General features: G+C 40.8%; 1 protein-coding gene across 1 annotated transcript in view; it reads right to left on the reverse strand.

Annotated features, from left to right (window-relative positions):
- The window catches only part of DPP4 (dipeptidyl peptidase 4), a 72,243-nt gene that overhangs the window by 2,851 nt on the left and 52,365 nt on the right, over positions 1–17,027 (reverse strand). Inside the window, exons 20-25 of the mRNA XM_045032944.1 lie at positions 15,383–15,577; positions 14,314–14,368; positions 8,868–8,967; positions 6,475–6,539; positions 459–531; positions 116–189 (exon numbers count right to left, since the gene is read on the reverse strand). Of these exons, the coding sequence (XP_044888879.1) occupies positions 116–189; positions 459–531; positions 6,475–6,539; positions 8,868–8,967; positions 14,314–14,368; positions 15,383–15,577 (562 nt within the window). The remainder of the gene's footprint in view (positions 1–115; positions 190–458; positions 532–6,474; positions 6,540–8,867; positions 8,968–14,313; positions 14,369–15,382; positions 15,578–17,027) is intronic.

The raw sequence follows: 17,027 nt of genomic DNA on the forward strand, positions 1-17,027 counted from the left end.
TGTATAGTTTTTGAGATGATAAAAATAAGAGCTACATTCTCTTCTCAGATCTGTCAGGTAGCTATGAAGGGAGACTGTAGCCCTGACAACATTCATTATTAGCATTGAGTCATACCATTGCTTGAAAATCCACCTCGGCATCAACAAGAGCTTTGGAGATCTGTGCTGCTTGCTGAAAGTGAACGTTATCTGGGAATAAGAAAGAGAAGAAAAAGGTAAAGCAGAAATGGCTTTGGTGCCAGCCTGGGGAAAAAACAAAACCATGAACAGAACACCCAAACAGGATTGAGATACAAGCCTCTCCCGCACTCCTTACTAGGAGACAAATTAGTTGTGGAAAGCTAGATTATTTTATTGATGTAAATGTAACAGCCTTGCCCCTGCATGATTTTGTTTTGTCAGTAGTAAAACTGCAAACCTGTCTGTAACACTAAAATGTCTAATTAGTTGCAACTCACCATCTGCTGTTCCGTGAATAAGGAGATACTCAACTTCTTTGAAATTTTGAGCTTTGGCCATGACTGTTGAACTCTGAAAATTTAAAAAGAAAAAAGGTGCTATTGTTCAAGAAATGGTTTGCCACCAAATGACTTTCATTTCAATTAACATAACCAGGGGTACTCTGAATAAAAATAAATAAAATAACTTTCAAATATGCACAAGAGTGTTGGTACTTTATATGGGAAAATTCACAATATGATTCTCTGTTTGGGATGTGTGTGTGCAGTGTGTCTGCAAAGTAACTTGCATTACAACTCCAGAGGGACAGAGTTATCAGAGAGGCCCCCATGCAATGCATTGCTGACATGCTGTTATTGGCCTGCAGCCCTGTACGTGCCATGGGTTTCCAGTGAGATTCAGCAAACAAATAATTTAAAAATGTATTACCATGACAACATTACATCCTACTGTAGCATATACCTGCTATTTCTGAGAGACTGTACAAGCACTTTCCTCAAGCAAACATATATCATACATATATTGTAGTGTATCAGTATAACCAGAACCTTTTATTTCTAAGCAAAAAGATTAGATATGTAAACTTCCTGAGGGGTAATAGATGTTTAAAAAATTGAGAGAATATGAAATACAAGAAGAAAATAACACTGAACCAAAGGCATAACCTGAAGCTAGGTCACACTTTGGGAAGTAGAAAAATATTGACATGAGAAAAGCAGTGACTAAGATTAATCATGACAAATTTAAAACACTGATAACATTGTTAACCAGCAATATAACTGCTGGGATTTGCGATTATAACCTGAGAATTGCTGAAAGAAAAAGAGGAAATGCAGGCTGATGAGATCATTTATTTGAACAAGAAAGGGTATAGGACAATGTTCTGATATGCACATTGAGACCACAATAAAGTAGTCCTGGTGAGAAATACAACATATACACTGGGATAACTTCTTTTAAAAATCTGTGAAATGCAAATTTTCATCCATTAACAATGTTACACTGCTCTTTTGGTAGTTTTGCTTGAACCTTTATGTAAACTTTTTTGTATTACATATATAAAAGTTCTCACATAAAGAGCACAAGTGTAAATGGGAATTGGTGTTTGTCTCTTTTAGTAACATTACATTTGATTTATTATCTATGAAAATTAGGTCTAGATATAGAATCCTCATGGTTTTAGATATAAAAATCAAATGTATCATGCTACCAAGAAACAATACATAGTGCTCCTCATTTACACCTATGCCTGTTTACACTGTTCTAATAAAGTGCCCTTAAAGTGGTTGTAAATAATACACACTTTATTCTAATGGCAAAAAATGGACTTAATGTAATACAGTTCAATGAGAATTAGGCATGCTGTAAATTGCAAACATACAAAAGATGCAAGCTAAATGAGAAAAAACCCCACAAGCCACTTCAACTTTCCCTATCAAAATCGGAGTAACTGAAGAGGATGGCTCAGTAAGGACAGATTAACTGTCTGGAAACCAGTGACATACGAAAAGCTGAATACAGTGGTGACTGAAACAAGAGTTGGTATGGTGGAGGTGTGATGAAAAAAACCCCTAGAAAATATCAAAGTTGGAAAATCTAAAGCCATGGCAAGGTAACTGCCTGGAGAAACATGAGTACAGCAGCATTCAGAGAGAATGAGAAATAGGAAGTAATGGGCCAGTGGCAAAACCAATTAAGCAGCATTCACTGGGTGGAACATTGTCTGCATGCACAGAGAAGCGGCACCTACAAGTGATTGTTTAATCATGCCAGCAAATCAACCTTTATTATTTATGAAGGGGTGAGAAGAGAGAACACTCTGGTGAAGGAGAGGAGATGCATGACTTGGTCAGTCATTTCCTTCCATCTCTCCTCTGTGACTTTCAGGCCTTATACTTGACCAACTTCATCAGTCTCAGACCAGCTTTCAAAATGCCACTTTTCTTTGCCTCTTTCCTCTGAGTGTTAACATTAGACAAGTTCATTTGTAAATACTTCAAGAATTCAGAGAACACAAAATACACAAAGGCAACTGTTTCCCCCACATAAACCTGGGTATTTATGGTTGTTCGTGGTCATAGTCTGCTTTTACATGCACCCAACCAAACCCAGGGAGCAGAATATGACCTGCTTACTTCTAACACTGGAGGTTTCAAAGTCAGGAGCAGTCTCGGGTTAGATGGCCACAGTTACACCTCAGAAAGAGAGAACTGATGCTTTAATCAGGCCCCAGGACACATTTAAAGGTAAATAAATCCAATACATCAGCATGATTGACTTACATTGTACAAACCACAGCTCTCAAAGCCTATGTCAGTGCAAGTGTTCAGCTCTGGGCCACACTGAGCATAACTGGCTTCGCTAAAGATCACACAGCAGTCACCATTTTATCAGCACTCAACAAACAAGTTAAGGTTTGGCTGAAATCTGAAGGTCTCTCTCCCTTTGGCATAGTCTCAGCTAATAGAACAAATGTCAAATCAGTACAAGATGGCATATTTACAAAATTGTACCCTGTTTTGCATAACCTAATGATGCAGCAGTTCTTAAGGACTGAACATTTCAAATCTGCTAGCGAAAGATTGCCAAATCTATGACTGTTTCAAACACTTGCCAAAAGCATATCAAATTCAGAGTGAACTGCAAAATAATCTCCTTCATAAGTTGAACAATCCCTTTTGTAAGCTCTAGGCCCGTCATGATCTCTCCAACTAAGCCCCAGGACTCTCCATAGGCTGGTGACTCACCCCTCTACGCATCAACCTAGAGGTTGCACTCTTTGTGTTGGCCCCTACCTCAGGTGTGTTATAACTTCCATTAACTCCAGGGATCTGCCACCTTCACAAACCTCCTCCATTACACAAGACTCTCTAGTTAGCCTACAGGACAAATTGGGCCAGATTTTATTCTCATTTACATGGATGCAACTTCATTCTACAACCTCCGCTGAGGGGACTGGAACAAAACTGGTCTCCTTTGAGCTGTACTTCAGCCGTGCTACTGTTGCCACACATTACTACTACCCGTTCTAGCAATGTTTGCTCCTTCCTTTGCCAACTCTCTTATTTTCATACTTCAAGGAGAGCCTAAAAATAGCCATCCCACCTAATTAGCTTGCTAGCAGGATGTGAGTTTAAATCATTCTTCAAACGTTCTTCCCAACCTCCAAAAATTCAGTTCCATACATACATTTGGAATTAATGTGACAACGTGCGTGAAGGGCAACAACGTGAGTTCTGATTAGCGCATCACAGTGTCACACACAAGACCAGGGCTCGGTTTTTGGGTCTAGTCACTGTCCCACACGTGAGCAGTTGTTGTCAGCACTAAAGTGGCAGAGCCTTCAGTATTTAGTGGGGAAAGGAACATTGCTTTGCCCTTTCTGGCTGAGGTGAGGGCAGTTTTGATAGAAGACAGGCTGCACCAGCTCTCCTTGATGAGAAGGAAGGTCACTGTTACAGAGCCTTGAAGAAAGGGGCTAATTTCTGAGTGGGGTCAGCAAGGTTCCAAGAAACAAGGTTCTTGAGAGCAAACAAATCCCCCAAAATGAATCACTGGGGGTATTGAACAGGCAAAGGAATAGAGCTTCTTTTGACTCTTGCAGCATACAACGAGCAAGGCCTGGAGTCAGACTTTTCTACCTCTAGAGGAAGGTGTATAGTGTGACAACATTATCTATATCATCACCCTCTTCTCCATCTAGCCACCATCCTCCCCAATTAGTCCTCTGAGTAACACATTAAAAACCTTTAGCTCTTGGTACTGGCAGTTTCAACGTGGCCATTGCCAGCAATGGATGCTGTGCCAAGAAAATTCGACTCCTGGCATGAAAGGATCAAATAGTCCTCTGGTGCCATCTGTGCCGTGAAGCTGGAGAATGACTTTGTGCACCCAGTGTGTTAACGTTCCATTCTGTAGCAAGAATGTGACTTATATTTACATTATTACCTAGCTGATCTGCTACTGTTCTCACTGCCTTAAAAGGAGCATATTTGGGGGGGGGTATGGTGGGGGCAGGCCAAAAGGAAGGTTGATAGAGCTAACAGCTGGGGAAAAGCAGATCTGGTTAGGCAAGGAGGCCATGACTGATCCTGATCTGTCTCCTGTAATAATGAAACCATGAAAAGTCAGATATTGGTCAAGGACTCTTCCAGCAATCATCAACACTTTCAGCAGCTTTCAAGTGAGCCAGGTCATTGCCACAGGATAGCTTGTATTGCCTATGTAAACGTGACTGGTCCTCAAAGCAGATATTTCAGTCTATTTAAATATTTCATAGAACATTCACTGTATCTCCCAATGAGCACAATTTACCATTCTTTCCTTGTAGCCCAGGGGTGGTTTAAGACTGTGTTCTGAACTCACCAAAATGATCAGCCATCCATTCCCTGTCTTCTCCAGACACACACTCTCCCCCATGTATTTCCCCCTCTCACAATGGATACTTCAATATGCCTATCTCCATCCTCCCAGCAAACAGACTCTTGGAACCAAATTAATGGCTGAATTTTGGCTGAGGTTATGAGGGATGAATAGGTGCATCTCTCCTAATCTGGGGCTTGGTAGGCATTGGTTTGGTCCCTGGTGCCTACAGGCAGCCCTAATTTGTGCCTGGCTGTCAAATGCTCATATAAGCCATTTTGGCACCCAGGGCATAGGAACATTCTAGTCATGCCTCCATTCCCACAAGCCGTGCTGACTCTACTCATACCAGAGAATCCCCCAACATTGGTGGAAATCCCTGGAAGGATTTATAATGGCTGTTTTATGCTCCCCTAATTCTTGTTAGTGGCTGGTCCTGTCCCTAGTGTAATTTAGTGATGTCTCAGAGCTGCTCTGCCTTACCCCCAGCTGCTTACAGCCCAAGGGATTATTCAGGCAGCTGGAGACAACTGGTCTACAGGTCAACATGGTCCTGCTTCTTTTCCTTCAATAAATCCACTACACCAGGGGCTGGGGGAGGTGGCCTACAGCTTCTAGGCTGGCTCAATGAGAATTCCATTGTGCAATGGGAATCCCCAGTTATCTGGTTACACCAGAAATATAACAACTTTGTTGACAGAGTGGGGTCTCAGTTCCCTTAATTTGGTTTCACCACTGCTGGTTGGATTGAATCCTCAGATTCTGAACAGGAGCAGTGTTGCTCTCTTGCAAATTTATTGCAAGTCTTGGAAAAAAATCAAAATAAAAAACAAACAAAAATACGGAACCGTTTCTAACCCTCATGAGTATGGAGGAAAATGTGAAAAACTGAAGTGCAACCTACAGGCTCCAAAACCACAAGGCATATTAAGGATACATATTTTTAATCTAATTATTTTAAAGATAATTTCATGCCTTTTGGGTACCCGAGTCATGATTCTGAAAGCTAGAGGTCTGCAATACTGCAAGAGTGTTTCTCTTAATTTTTTTATGCATTGCATTTTGTTTGCCATTTTTATAAAGAAATGCACAGTATTTGAGTTAATCTGACTGAATTGGGTAACGGAGGCCCAGGATTTTTAATTTCCTCCAGGCCCATGACATTTTTTGTGGCATGAAACAAAGATGGATCTCTCTAAATTTAACAACATGTACTCAAATAATCTAGAAAATACACATTTCAAAACCTTAGAGGAACCACAGTGACTTCATTTTGGTTGAGTTTGTTTGTTTAAGACACACAATAGTTTGCCCAATAGCATATCACATTTTTAATTGAATCAGTTCCTTGGTATCCAAAATAAAACTATGATTTACAGCTTGTGATTACTGTTTGTAAAATATCCAAATCAAACTCATTTATTTAACATACCTCCAACCCCAGGAAAATAGTGTAACAATTTAATTCTAAATCCAGAAAGTAGTAACACTAGAACGTCTAGAAGCACAATGTAACACAACTTGAATTGTTAACAAGTAACTGAAAAAGTTATTCTGGAAAAAAATGGAATGTATTAATAATTGCTTATATCATGTGCTCCAGGGAAAAAGTATATTTAAACTATGGAAAAAAGGAATTAAGTACTATCTTACCTCATAGTTTTTCAGATTATCGCTTGCTACAGGAAGACCCATGTAACGCTCCGTATATATTGAATCTGTAATATTAAAAGTGTGAATACAATATAGTAGAAGGCTTCTGCTTTTGAAAGTGCTTTTGTCTACCTGAGATTCCACATGTTGTGTTACTCACAGACATAAGGTATGCATTACCATTTTGGAAAGAGTCACCATTTTCCCTGATGAGCTTCACAGGGTATCCATAATCATTAGGAATATTTAATGTTGCTGTTGCCATGGACACCTGAATGCTGAATATTAATAAATCACCTTGTGTCAATGTTACATTATTGTTACTCTTTCAGTAATCTTAAAGAAATTGCTGATACTCTAGCATTTACTGACTGGTTTCTGAAAACCATCCAGATAAATGGTCTCAGGTATTTAGAACTTAATATAATTAAGAAAAGAAACTGCCAAAACTGGATTATTCCCTGATGACTGAATTGGGCCTTATTTGCTTTATCTTTACATTTATATTCAGTATCTCAGGTTTTCCAGAGATTTTTCAGCATGTTGTCTGATTTTTTTTTAATTGCCTGATTTGCTGCCCTTTTCTATACTAAAATCCACAAACAGAAGTACAATAAACACATTTCAATCTCTGTTTAACTACTGGTTACTACAAGTGTCATAGAGAACCACTTACATTTGATTTGCTTTTTTAACTCCACTGTGTCTTTTTCACTGATCTAGAAAATTACAGTCTGGAATTTTAATGTTTCTCTGATTGTCACCTAAAATAAAATCTTTGCATAGGATTCCCGCTACATTGGAATATCTGCCCTCAAAGGTCATGACAATTTGGGCACGGCAGTTAAAGGCAACTGAAAACTGTAAAATAAAATAAAAATAAATAATAATAAATAAAACTTTCTGGACTAGAGGATGTATTTTTAAATACTATTACATAACAAATGAGGGGAATAATCTAATGTGTGTCTCATTATGCTGCACATTCTGATGTCTCTCTCATTATGCTGCACATTCTAATGGCTACAATTACTCACCACACAAGTTCATCATTTACATATAATGGACTCCTATATAGGCTTTTGCAAATCACTAACATTAGACATCTTTTCTGAAGGTACTGAAAGCCTACATTTTTCTAAACCAACTTCACTGAAAGGGGTATTTAATCTTGAAGAATTCAACAGCACAGAGCCTAGTATTACTTGGCTATTTGGCCAATTTCAGTTTATGCAACTTTCCTCTTATGTTGTTTGACAAACATGTGGTAGCTTTAAAAGTTTAGTGTCAAAGGTTCTCAATAATGAAGTTTGCATACAGTAGTAACCGCAAGCTGGACTTTCTAATTATTAAAGTAAAGCATTTTTAAGTGACTACTGTGTTGGTCTAGTCTTGTTTCATATAAAATGAATAACCCACCCCATCTTAGCCCAAGTTACACATAGAGAAAGATATTTAAATGGCTCCCTTGTGTATTAGCTAGGAAATTTACAGGACCAGATCCAACTCAGTTGAAAGACTCCCATCTTAGCTCAAGGTTACAGTCTTGTCAGTGCTCCTTCTAACAAACAAGCTCCTACAGGAAATTATAATCTTTTGTTGTACATTATATATATCTATATATCTCTCTATATAAATATTTTATAAGAATAAACAGAACCTTGCAATAACTGGTTTTCAATCCTGCCACATTTTTCACGAACAGCATTAAAGGACCAATCATGAACAAATCAATGTACTAAGATGGGAGTATTCCTTTTACTACCATGTGAACACAGCACTGTTTTTGTTTGGACCTAACCTGAGTTATATGTATATACAGATTTTATTTTCCAGACATCCAGTCTCTTGAGGGATTTTCTTCAGAGAATTAACTAGAATTGTAAAATCTGAATTTTAAACCCCTGAGGCAGTTCACATCTGTGACTTAAAATTACTCAGTATCCCTTTAAGAGATGAATTTACAACACAAATGTTCTTATTCTTCCTATAGTTCAATCTTGTAAGCAAAGTAGTAATTTAAAGAAACAAGTACCAATAATGAATTTATGACATTCAATAATGATCTCTCAACACTTTAGAACACATGGCCATTTATGAATGCAAATGCAGACATTTACGTTACAGTAATATTGCAAATAGTACAGTAATTCTGTGCTTTATAAAGGTTACACAGATTATCTTAAATTTAGGATCTGACATTTAAAAAAAACCCCAGAATTTGGAGAGATTGTGCAATACTGAACAACAGCTCACCAAAACAGACCAAATCGCATTTATGAGAGATCATCCAGTTAATATACCATCAAAGTATTATTCTATGAATCAATTCTCTGCAGCATGTATGCTGCAAGTCATATGGGAATATTTAGAACTGGGAAGCCATCACATACCATAATATTGCCAGCGTGACACTGGGGCTACAGCTATTCCACACTTGAACACTTTACTTCCAGATCCAAGCACCATGGAGGTCACATACCCCCCATAAGACTGTGAAGAAAACAATACAGTTATTTTAAGGGGAAGGAAGAGATGGGGCCCATCTGCTACACTACTTTTGACACCTGTTTTTTATATTGAGACCTCCATCATGATTTTGGTACACTCCCTCTGGAGCAGCAAGATCAAGAATAAAGTTTATGACTTGGGGAGTGACAATCTCCATTTCAGTCTGCTCCAGGGGCAAGGCAACAAAGCACTGCCCTTTACTATGGGCTGATGTGAAATTCACAAACTAGCCCATTATTACATAGATGTTTAAGTATCTGACATGCAGAAGCAAGCAGGCAGCACAATATCTAAAAGGTGTTACGTGCTGCCACAAGCGATTGCACTCACAAGTTTAGAGGCCAGTTTAGAAAAAATTCCTCTTAACATTTAAAGAGATAAGTAACTTTAGGAACTTATCCCTACCTTGCAATGGGATAACGATGGACTAACCCTCAAGCGGCTGCAGAGTCCAGTGACTTCAATGACATTCATAGGTGTAGGGATCAGCACTCATGGAACCCATTCCTGGATTGGGCCCTTCAGTCCCAGTACAGCAAAGCATTTATACGTGTTTAATTTCAAGCACACGAGCAGTCCCACTGAAATCAACGGGGCTATCAATGTGTGGGATGGTGACGGACCAGTAACTGGAAGTTCTGCGAGAAGTGTGGTCCCTATCTGTATTCCACTATGTGCCCAGGGCTGGAGAGCTGAAAGTAGCATCCATTGGTCCTGATTCACCTCCTACCTCTATTCGAGGGGATAAAGGGCGGGGCAGATCGACCATCTCTCCAGTTCATTCTCTACTGGAAATCAGAGACAATCCAAAGCAGACAGGAAGGAGGACAGGTAATGGAATACAGCTAGGGACCACACATCTCAAAGAACCGCCAGTTACAGGTCAGTAACTTCCCCTTCTTCTTCGAGTGATGGTCCCAATTGTAGCCCACTGAAGGTGACTGACAAGTAGTACCTAAGTAGGATGAGGGTGCGAGAACGCAGGTGGGAGAGCTGAGTGGAGGACCACCATCTCAAAGGAGGCATCAGCAGAGAAGTCCTGCACCAGGCCATAATGTCTTGTGAATGGAGCCCCACATGTCCGCCAAAGGGCATCTCCTGAAGTGATACCATAGTCGTTGCTTGTGCTCCAGTAGAATAAACCCTCACTCCATGGGGTAAAGGGAAGGAGTTACGATAGTTGATGGATCTCTGGCTGCATTCTACTCTATTTGGAGATTATCTGGGTAGAAATGGCATGCCTCCTGACTCTTTCTGTGATAGAGATGAACAGTCTCAAGGATTTCCTGATTGGTTTTGTTCTTTGCAAGTAAAAGGCCACGGCCTGCCAAACACAGAAGAAGTGGAGTCTTCGTTCCCTTAAGGAATCATGTGTTTTTGGGAGGAACAAAGGTAGGTGAATTGATTAAGGTGAAATTCTGAAACTACATTGGGGATGAATTTGGGGTGTAGACACAATGCAACCTTATTCTTACGGAATATACTGCAAGGAGAATCTGCCATCATCGCTGCAAGCTTGCCAACCCTTCTAGCTGAGGTGATGGCTATGAGGAAAGGAGAGACATGGAGCAAGAAGCTAAAAGGTTTGGAGGGGGACCTTGTGATCACTGAGAACAAGGTTCAGGTCCCACTGGCGAGGAGGCCTCTGAATAGGTGGGAAGACTCTGATTAGGCCTTTCCAGATATCCACTGGATGTGAGAAGACTGAGTAGGCCTGAGAAGGTGGATGGTATGCACTGATTGCCACCAAGTGGACTCACAAGGAGGTGATGGACAGGCCTGATGTCTTCAGCGAGAGAATGTAGTCCAAGATGAGAGGACTATCTGCAGTTTCTGGGAGAATGCTCCTTTGATGTGCTCAAAAAGAAAAGCATCCCCATTTAGCTAGATAATATCTTCCAGCAGAGTCCTTCCTACTATCACAAAGGATGTCTCGCATGGGTGTGGAGCATGAATGTTCTAAGGAAGATGCTTATCTAAATATCAAGCCTGGAGGTGCAGCGGGTGCAGATTGGGATGCTTGATCTTGCTGTTCCACTGAGTTAGGAGCTCAATAAACATTGGGAGTATGATCATGTATAGGAGTTGGGAAGCCAAAATTGTCTGTGCCAATAAGGGGAGATCCAGATGACTCATGCCCCATCCAGCTGGATTTTGCACAGAACTCCTGACAGGATGGGTAGTGGAGGGAAGGCATAGCTGAACTGGTCTGACCAAGGAAGAAGCAGAACATTGTCCCGGGAGTGGTGACCAAGGGCTCCTGTGTAGCAATAAGTGATGCATCTCTTGTTCCTTTGAGAGGTGAACAGAACCCTGGTTGGGGCTCCCCATTGAGTGAAAAATATTGCATAATATCAAATTGTTGTGCTCCCACTCATGGTCGACTATGACATGTTTGCTAAGAGAGAGTCTACAAGCACATTCTGCTTCCCCATAGGTAAGCTGCCGACAAGGGTGATTCAACTGCTGACACAACAACTCCACAGGCTGACTGCTTCTGCACACAGGGAGATGGATCGCGCTCCTCCCTGCGTGTTGATGTAGAAGACAGTCGTAACATTGTCTGGCATTATAAGGACATGGTGAGTGTGGATGAATGGAAATACAGACTCACATACCTTCTGGACTACTTTCAACTCCAGGACTCTGATGTGCATCCTGGAATCTTGAGATGTTTGGGTACCATGTTCTGTGTGTCTGTTCAAGTGGGCTCCCCAACCGAATTGCGATGCATAACTGGGAAGACACTACCCTGGCAGGAAACGTTGCCATAAGGTTTATGGGATAGCAGTTTGGAGAATATATCAACTGCAGCCATGTTTGAAAGCAATGAAAGTGGAGTCTTGTGAATGGGGTGATGTGGGTGCATGAGACAGACAAGTCTTGACCAGTAATCTAGGGTTGCCTTCAATCTGCCCTATGATATTGTTCACAGTCACTGTTCTCGGGCAAGTATGCCTTTACGATGATAGAACTCAAGGTGGCGCTGAAGAAGTCCAGAGACTGTGAGGGGGTGGGAATAGATTTTTCAGCATGTAATTACACTGACTCCCAGTGAGGAGAGGAGATGCAGCATCACAGAAGCTGACTCATAGGTTTCCTGGAGGGACCTGGTGACAAGTAGCCAGTCATTGAGATAGGGGAAGTGCGACGGGGTGGACTAGGCCCTGAGGCCCCCTGCTGGAGGTCTTGTGGCCTTACCACACCCCACCCCAGAAAAGGGCAGTGGAGCGGCCAACCTGCCTAGAGTGGCTGTGTGGGAAGCAGCCAATCACGGCCCAGCCGGTTAGTAGAAGAAGAGCTGCAGGGCCAGAGTGAGTTCAGACTGGCTGCTGGGACTCCATGAGGACAAGGCCCTGAGATAAGGGTGAAGAATGTGCAGGAGCCATGGGGCAATGCTCTATTCCGGAGCAGGGACAAACTGAGAGAGACATTACAGAGGGCACTGAGAGAGGCCCCTGTTGGACTTGTACTCCGAAAGGGACTTGCGTTCCTTTTATCTCACAGACAGACTATGTATGACTTTGCCGGAGGGCTGAGTCACTGAAGACCCACCACAAACGGAGAGAGAGAGCAGGCACACACACTCGGCCAGGGAGCACTCGCAAGAGGTGAGTGCAACCTCGTTACAGGAAGACAATGAGACCACCACGTTTAACATGAGCTGCTACTACCAAGAATATCTTGGTAAGACTCTGGGGGTGGTCGCTATTTCAAAAGGGAGCATTCTTTACTGAAAATAGTTGGATTCCATCATGTATACATGGAACCATCTATAAATGGGATGAATGTATAAGTGAAAGAACAGGCATCCTTCATGCTGAGAGTCATAAACCAAATGCCCTTTTCTAAAGATGGGATTATAGAAGCCAACATGACCATGCAAAATTTGAGTATGCGAATGAAGTAGTTGAGATGGTGGAAGTCGAGTGGTTGTCAACTGCCCTTCTTTTTGGGTACCAGGAGATAAGTTAAGTAAAACCCATTCCCTTGGTATTGAGGAAGGATGTGTTCTATTGCTCCTCACTGCAGTAGGGGCCTCACCTCTTGCTCAAGAATACCCCCATGAGTGGCCCTGAAGGTGGGAATTCGGAGGGGGAATTCGGAGAGGTAGGGATGCAAACTCTATCGTATAGCCACTTGACTGTTATTGCATTCTAGGTGTTGAAAGAGACTTCTAGACAACCCCCAAATGGTATGTGTGTGGGGGGAAGGGGATAGAGGGGATGGGGAGATGTTGGGCTTAGTGTTTTGCGGCTCTCATGCACCAATCAAAAATAATGTCAAGCTGGTGGCTGAAACTGAGATACAGTGCTTGCTGCAAAGGATGTGTGGAAATGAATCTTTTGAATCCTCTGCCTCTTGTGTGGTGGTTCATAGGGCCTCTGGTGGAAAAAATGCTTAGACACATGTCTAGGTCTAAACGATGGCTGGTGACAGGTGTATATATCCCCAGTGAACAGAGGGTACTCTAGAGCCCTTCAGGTTATGGAAGGACTTGTCTATCTTTTAGTTGAAGAGCTGCTATTCACTGAAGGGGAATACCTCTCTGGTATTCTGGACCTCCCTTGGAAACCCTGACGCATGGAGCCATGACTTCCTGCGCATGATGACGACAGTAGCTATAGCTCTAGAATACGTATCATAGGGCATAGTCAGGTACCTGAACAGGGTACTGGGGTGGAGGAGGCAGTTTCCACTTAAGAGACTAATCTAAACCCTAAGAGATCAATAAAACACTAAACTGTAAATTGTAAAAAACTATTTACAAGGCTAAATTCAATTGTTATTTTGTAGGGAAAAAGCCAAAGCTATGGACACTGGAGGTTCCTACTCAGATCATGTGGCAGTGAGAAGGAAGCAGGGTAAGAAAACAAAAATTCTGCCCCTTTGGCCAACACATGTCGGGGTGGGAGCGCAGGTGGAGGGCCACCCTGAAGAGTTGGTCAGTTCACCTTGCCCTTTATCCCCTCAGACAGAAGCAGGAGGTGAGCCAGGGCACATGCACAGACTAATGGACACTTCCTTCAAATTCTCCGGCTCTGGGCACATGCCTAACCCACAGTGGACTACAATCATCACTCAAAGAATTACAATTTAGGCATGCGCTTTAAAAATTTGCTGAGCAAGACCTTAGTGAAGAGCTACCAATTTGACAGCTCTGTAAACGGAATCCTCCCTTTTGTCCACAGGATATGTTCAGAAGAAGCAGCATCAGTGCAGACTTCCTCATATTATGTAGTTAGTGTGTAGAGTAAAAGACACAAAAGCTAAGTCTTTATAATTACCTAATAGAGATTCATCAGCCAAAGTAATCTGAATACTCACCCAGCCCCAAATAGCTATTCTGGTCTTATCGACAAAGCTCATTTCAGAAAATTTTCTAAATGCAAACAAAAATCAAACACTCACTGGATGGTAGAGATTTTAGAGTAGTAGTAATCACATGCAATTCCCTGTTTTCTAATATGCTGATGTTTTAACTTATACAGCTATGGCTGAACCATTTGGCCCAGTGATTGCTTGAGACAAAATGTAATGTTTCACCTTTTTCTGAACTTCATAAAATCTGCTGAGTTTGAAGCATTTTTTGTGTGTAACTGACAGAAAACAAAACCTAGCAGCTTTGTAAAAAAAATGCTCAACTCAGATTTAGCCTAGATGATTTTTTGGTATGATATTGGCAGCCCTAGAGATATGAAATGGTAAAGGGGCAGGGATTACATCTGGTCCTTACAGGAGAGATGACAGCTGAAAAACAATCCCTGAAACTCAATTCACAAAAATTCCTTTTCAACACTGAAGTCCCACCTCTCAGTGATACTGGTGCAATCTCATTGACTTCATTTACTTCAACTAGGTCCACCAGTATAAGCTGAATGGTGAATATGACTACAGGTGAAAACGCTGATTAGCTCAGCAGATACAAACAGAAGTCAGTCTTGATGAACTGAACACAATAATTTGTTTTAAAATATAGTCTGCTTTTTGTGCTCCCTATCAAAAAGTCATTGGTCATCAGCCAATAGTTAAATATTAGTAAGGTAATGATTAAGAGACAGTATTTAATAAACATACACCATTTTGAAAATTTCACTGTGACTACTAGCACAGAGTCATAAAAGGAAGTTTGTGGACAAGCCCAAAGTTGAACTGACTCTGAGCTGTATGCTACAGTGACCTGATTATCCTCTCTCTCTTCTATATTACCACTATAATAAAGTTTTTGCTGATGAAGCAGAGCCTCCCTTCACTGTATGTCATGATGTTCTTTGTTTTATGAGTTGTTTGTTGAATAGAAAGAAGGGTGCCTTGGTTTATCACTCTTAAAACTTCAACAGTTGGGACATCAAGCAAGTGTTATAATAGTTAATGAAACAGTCCACTGTGTGCTCACCTAGCTGCTGAAATTTGATCCTCTACTTCATATGTTCCCAGTCTTCGATTTATTGCATGCATAATTTCATCTCCTTGGTAGCCACTTCCTCTGCCATCAAAGCTAGCCACAATGATCTGTTCTGTGCTTGCAAGGTATGTAGCCCAATTGATACGGAAGGCATAATCTGCTTTCTGACTGCAGGGTCCTGCATAGCTGTGAAAGAATCCCAAAGGAGTCAAACATCTGCTGTTCATTTATTCTCTCATAAAGAATATGTAATACAGTTATTGCTGAAAATCATGAACAGGCAAACTTAATAACTAAACTGAGCACCAGAAATGTGTGAAACCCATCCATTGCTTACCCCAAATCCCAGCTTTTACTGGGGGAGAGCAACAGTCTTAGTGGAAATATTCACATGAGTGAACACTGCAGGACTTGGCCTTTAGGAACTCAATTGCTTTGCACTATAGTAACAATCCTAAGCAAATTCCCTCTCTTTATTTTGTCACTTTGTTTCAAACTGATGCTATTGTTTAACTGAACGAATCTATTTCTGGTGCTCCGTTTAATTATTATTCATTATTTGTCTCGTTAAAATATTAAATCAACAGTAAACAGCCTTCACTTGTGAAAATACAAAACAAAACGCCCATGTCATTTCACCACACTTTCAGTGACTCATCGGTGAAATTTAAAAACAAAAAAAACCCCACCCTATAGACTAATCAAACTATTTTTCATGCAGGCTTGGAAGGGAGAAATGAGAAGTGATTGCTATTGTACTTCCTGTTTTTTAAGTACTTTGAAGGCACTCAGGTACTTCAGACATGGGGCTGCATAAGTACTCAGACAGATACAGTTAGATTAGATAGATTAGCAAGTATCATCTTTACTAATCTAGCATTCTGTTTCTGAAGAATTCATTGTGTGCTGTCTTGTTTATTCTTAATGGGAGACCTCACATGAGTAAGACCTGCAAGACTGGGCCCTAAAACTATCCAACTCTGTTTCCCTTTTGGGGAAAAAAAGAGAAGCCTTTTAAAAAGGGAAAATAGGCATTAACGGCAAAAAATCTGAACAATAAAAGGACTCATTATCTACCTCATATGTCTATGCACTTCACTTTCAAAACCGAGCCATATGTATGTCAGAATTTCAAGAGACCCTTGAAGGTCTCTTTCAAGGGTAGGATTTCTCTGCATGCAGCATTGCTTCCATGTATACAGATCTGGTTATTGATGTGAACTCCTTATTTTACTATTCTGAAAATAGTGCTCTCCATAATCTTTCTGGAGAGTACAGACTTCATTCTTCACAACGATATGATTAGTAATCCACTGTATGAAACAAGGTTGATACTCACCAAGGACCAGATGACAGTCAATGAGAGCACAGGGGTTTTGTTTTGAATTTTAGCAAGTGAAGGGGATTTACTGTTCGTTACAACTATAAGTAGGCAAATAATGAATAATTTTAGCCAATGTTATCAAATAAAGAAAAAGAGGTAACTGATTTCTATGTTGAGAGGAAACCAATATAACTCCTGAATTATGCTATTCTCGTGGAGCCAGTTTTCAGTAAATATGGAAATTTGTTAGCCATTTCTATGAACAGCCAATTCAGTAATTCTCATTAAAGAAACAATAATTAATGAAATTAC

The sequence above is a fragment of the Mauremys mutica genome, chromosome 10 (assembly GCF_020497125.1).
Source record: "Mauremys mutica isolate MM-2020 ecotype Southern chromosome 10, ASM2049712v1, whole genome shotgun sequence".
NCBI classification, from domain to species: domain Eukaryota; kingdom Metazoa; phylum Chordata; order Testudines; family Geoemydidae; genus Mauremys; species Mauremys mutica.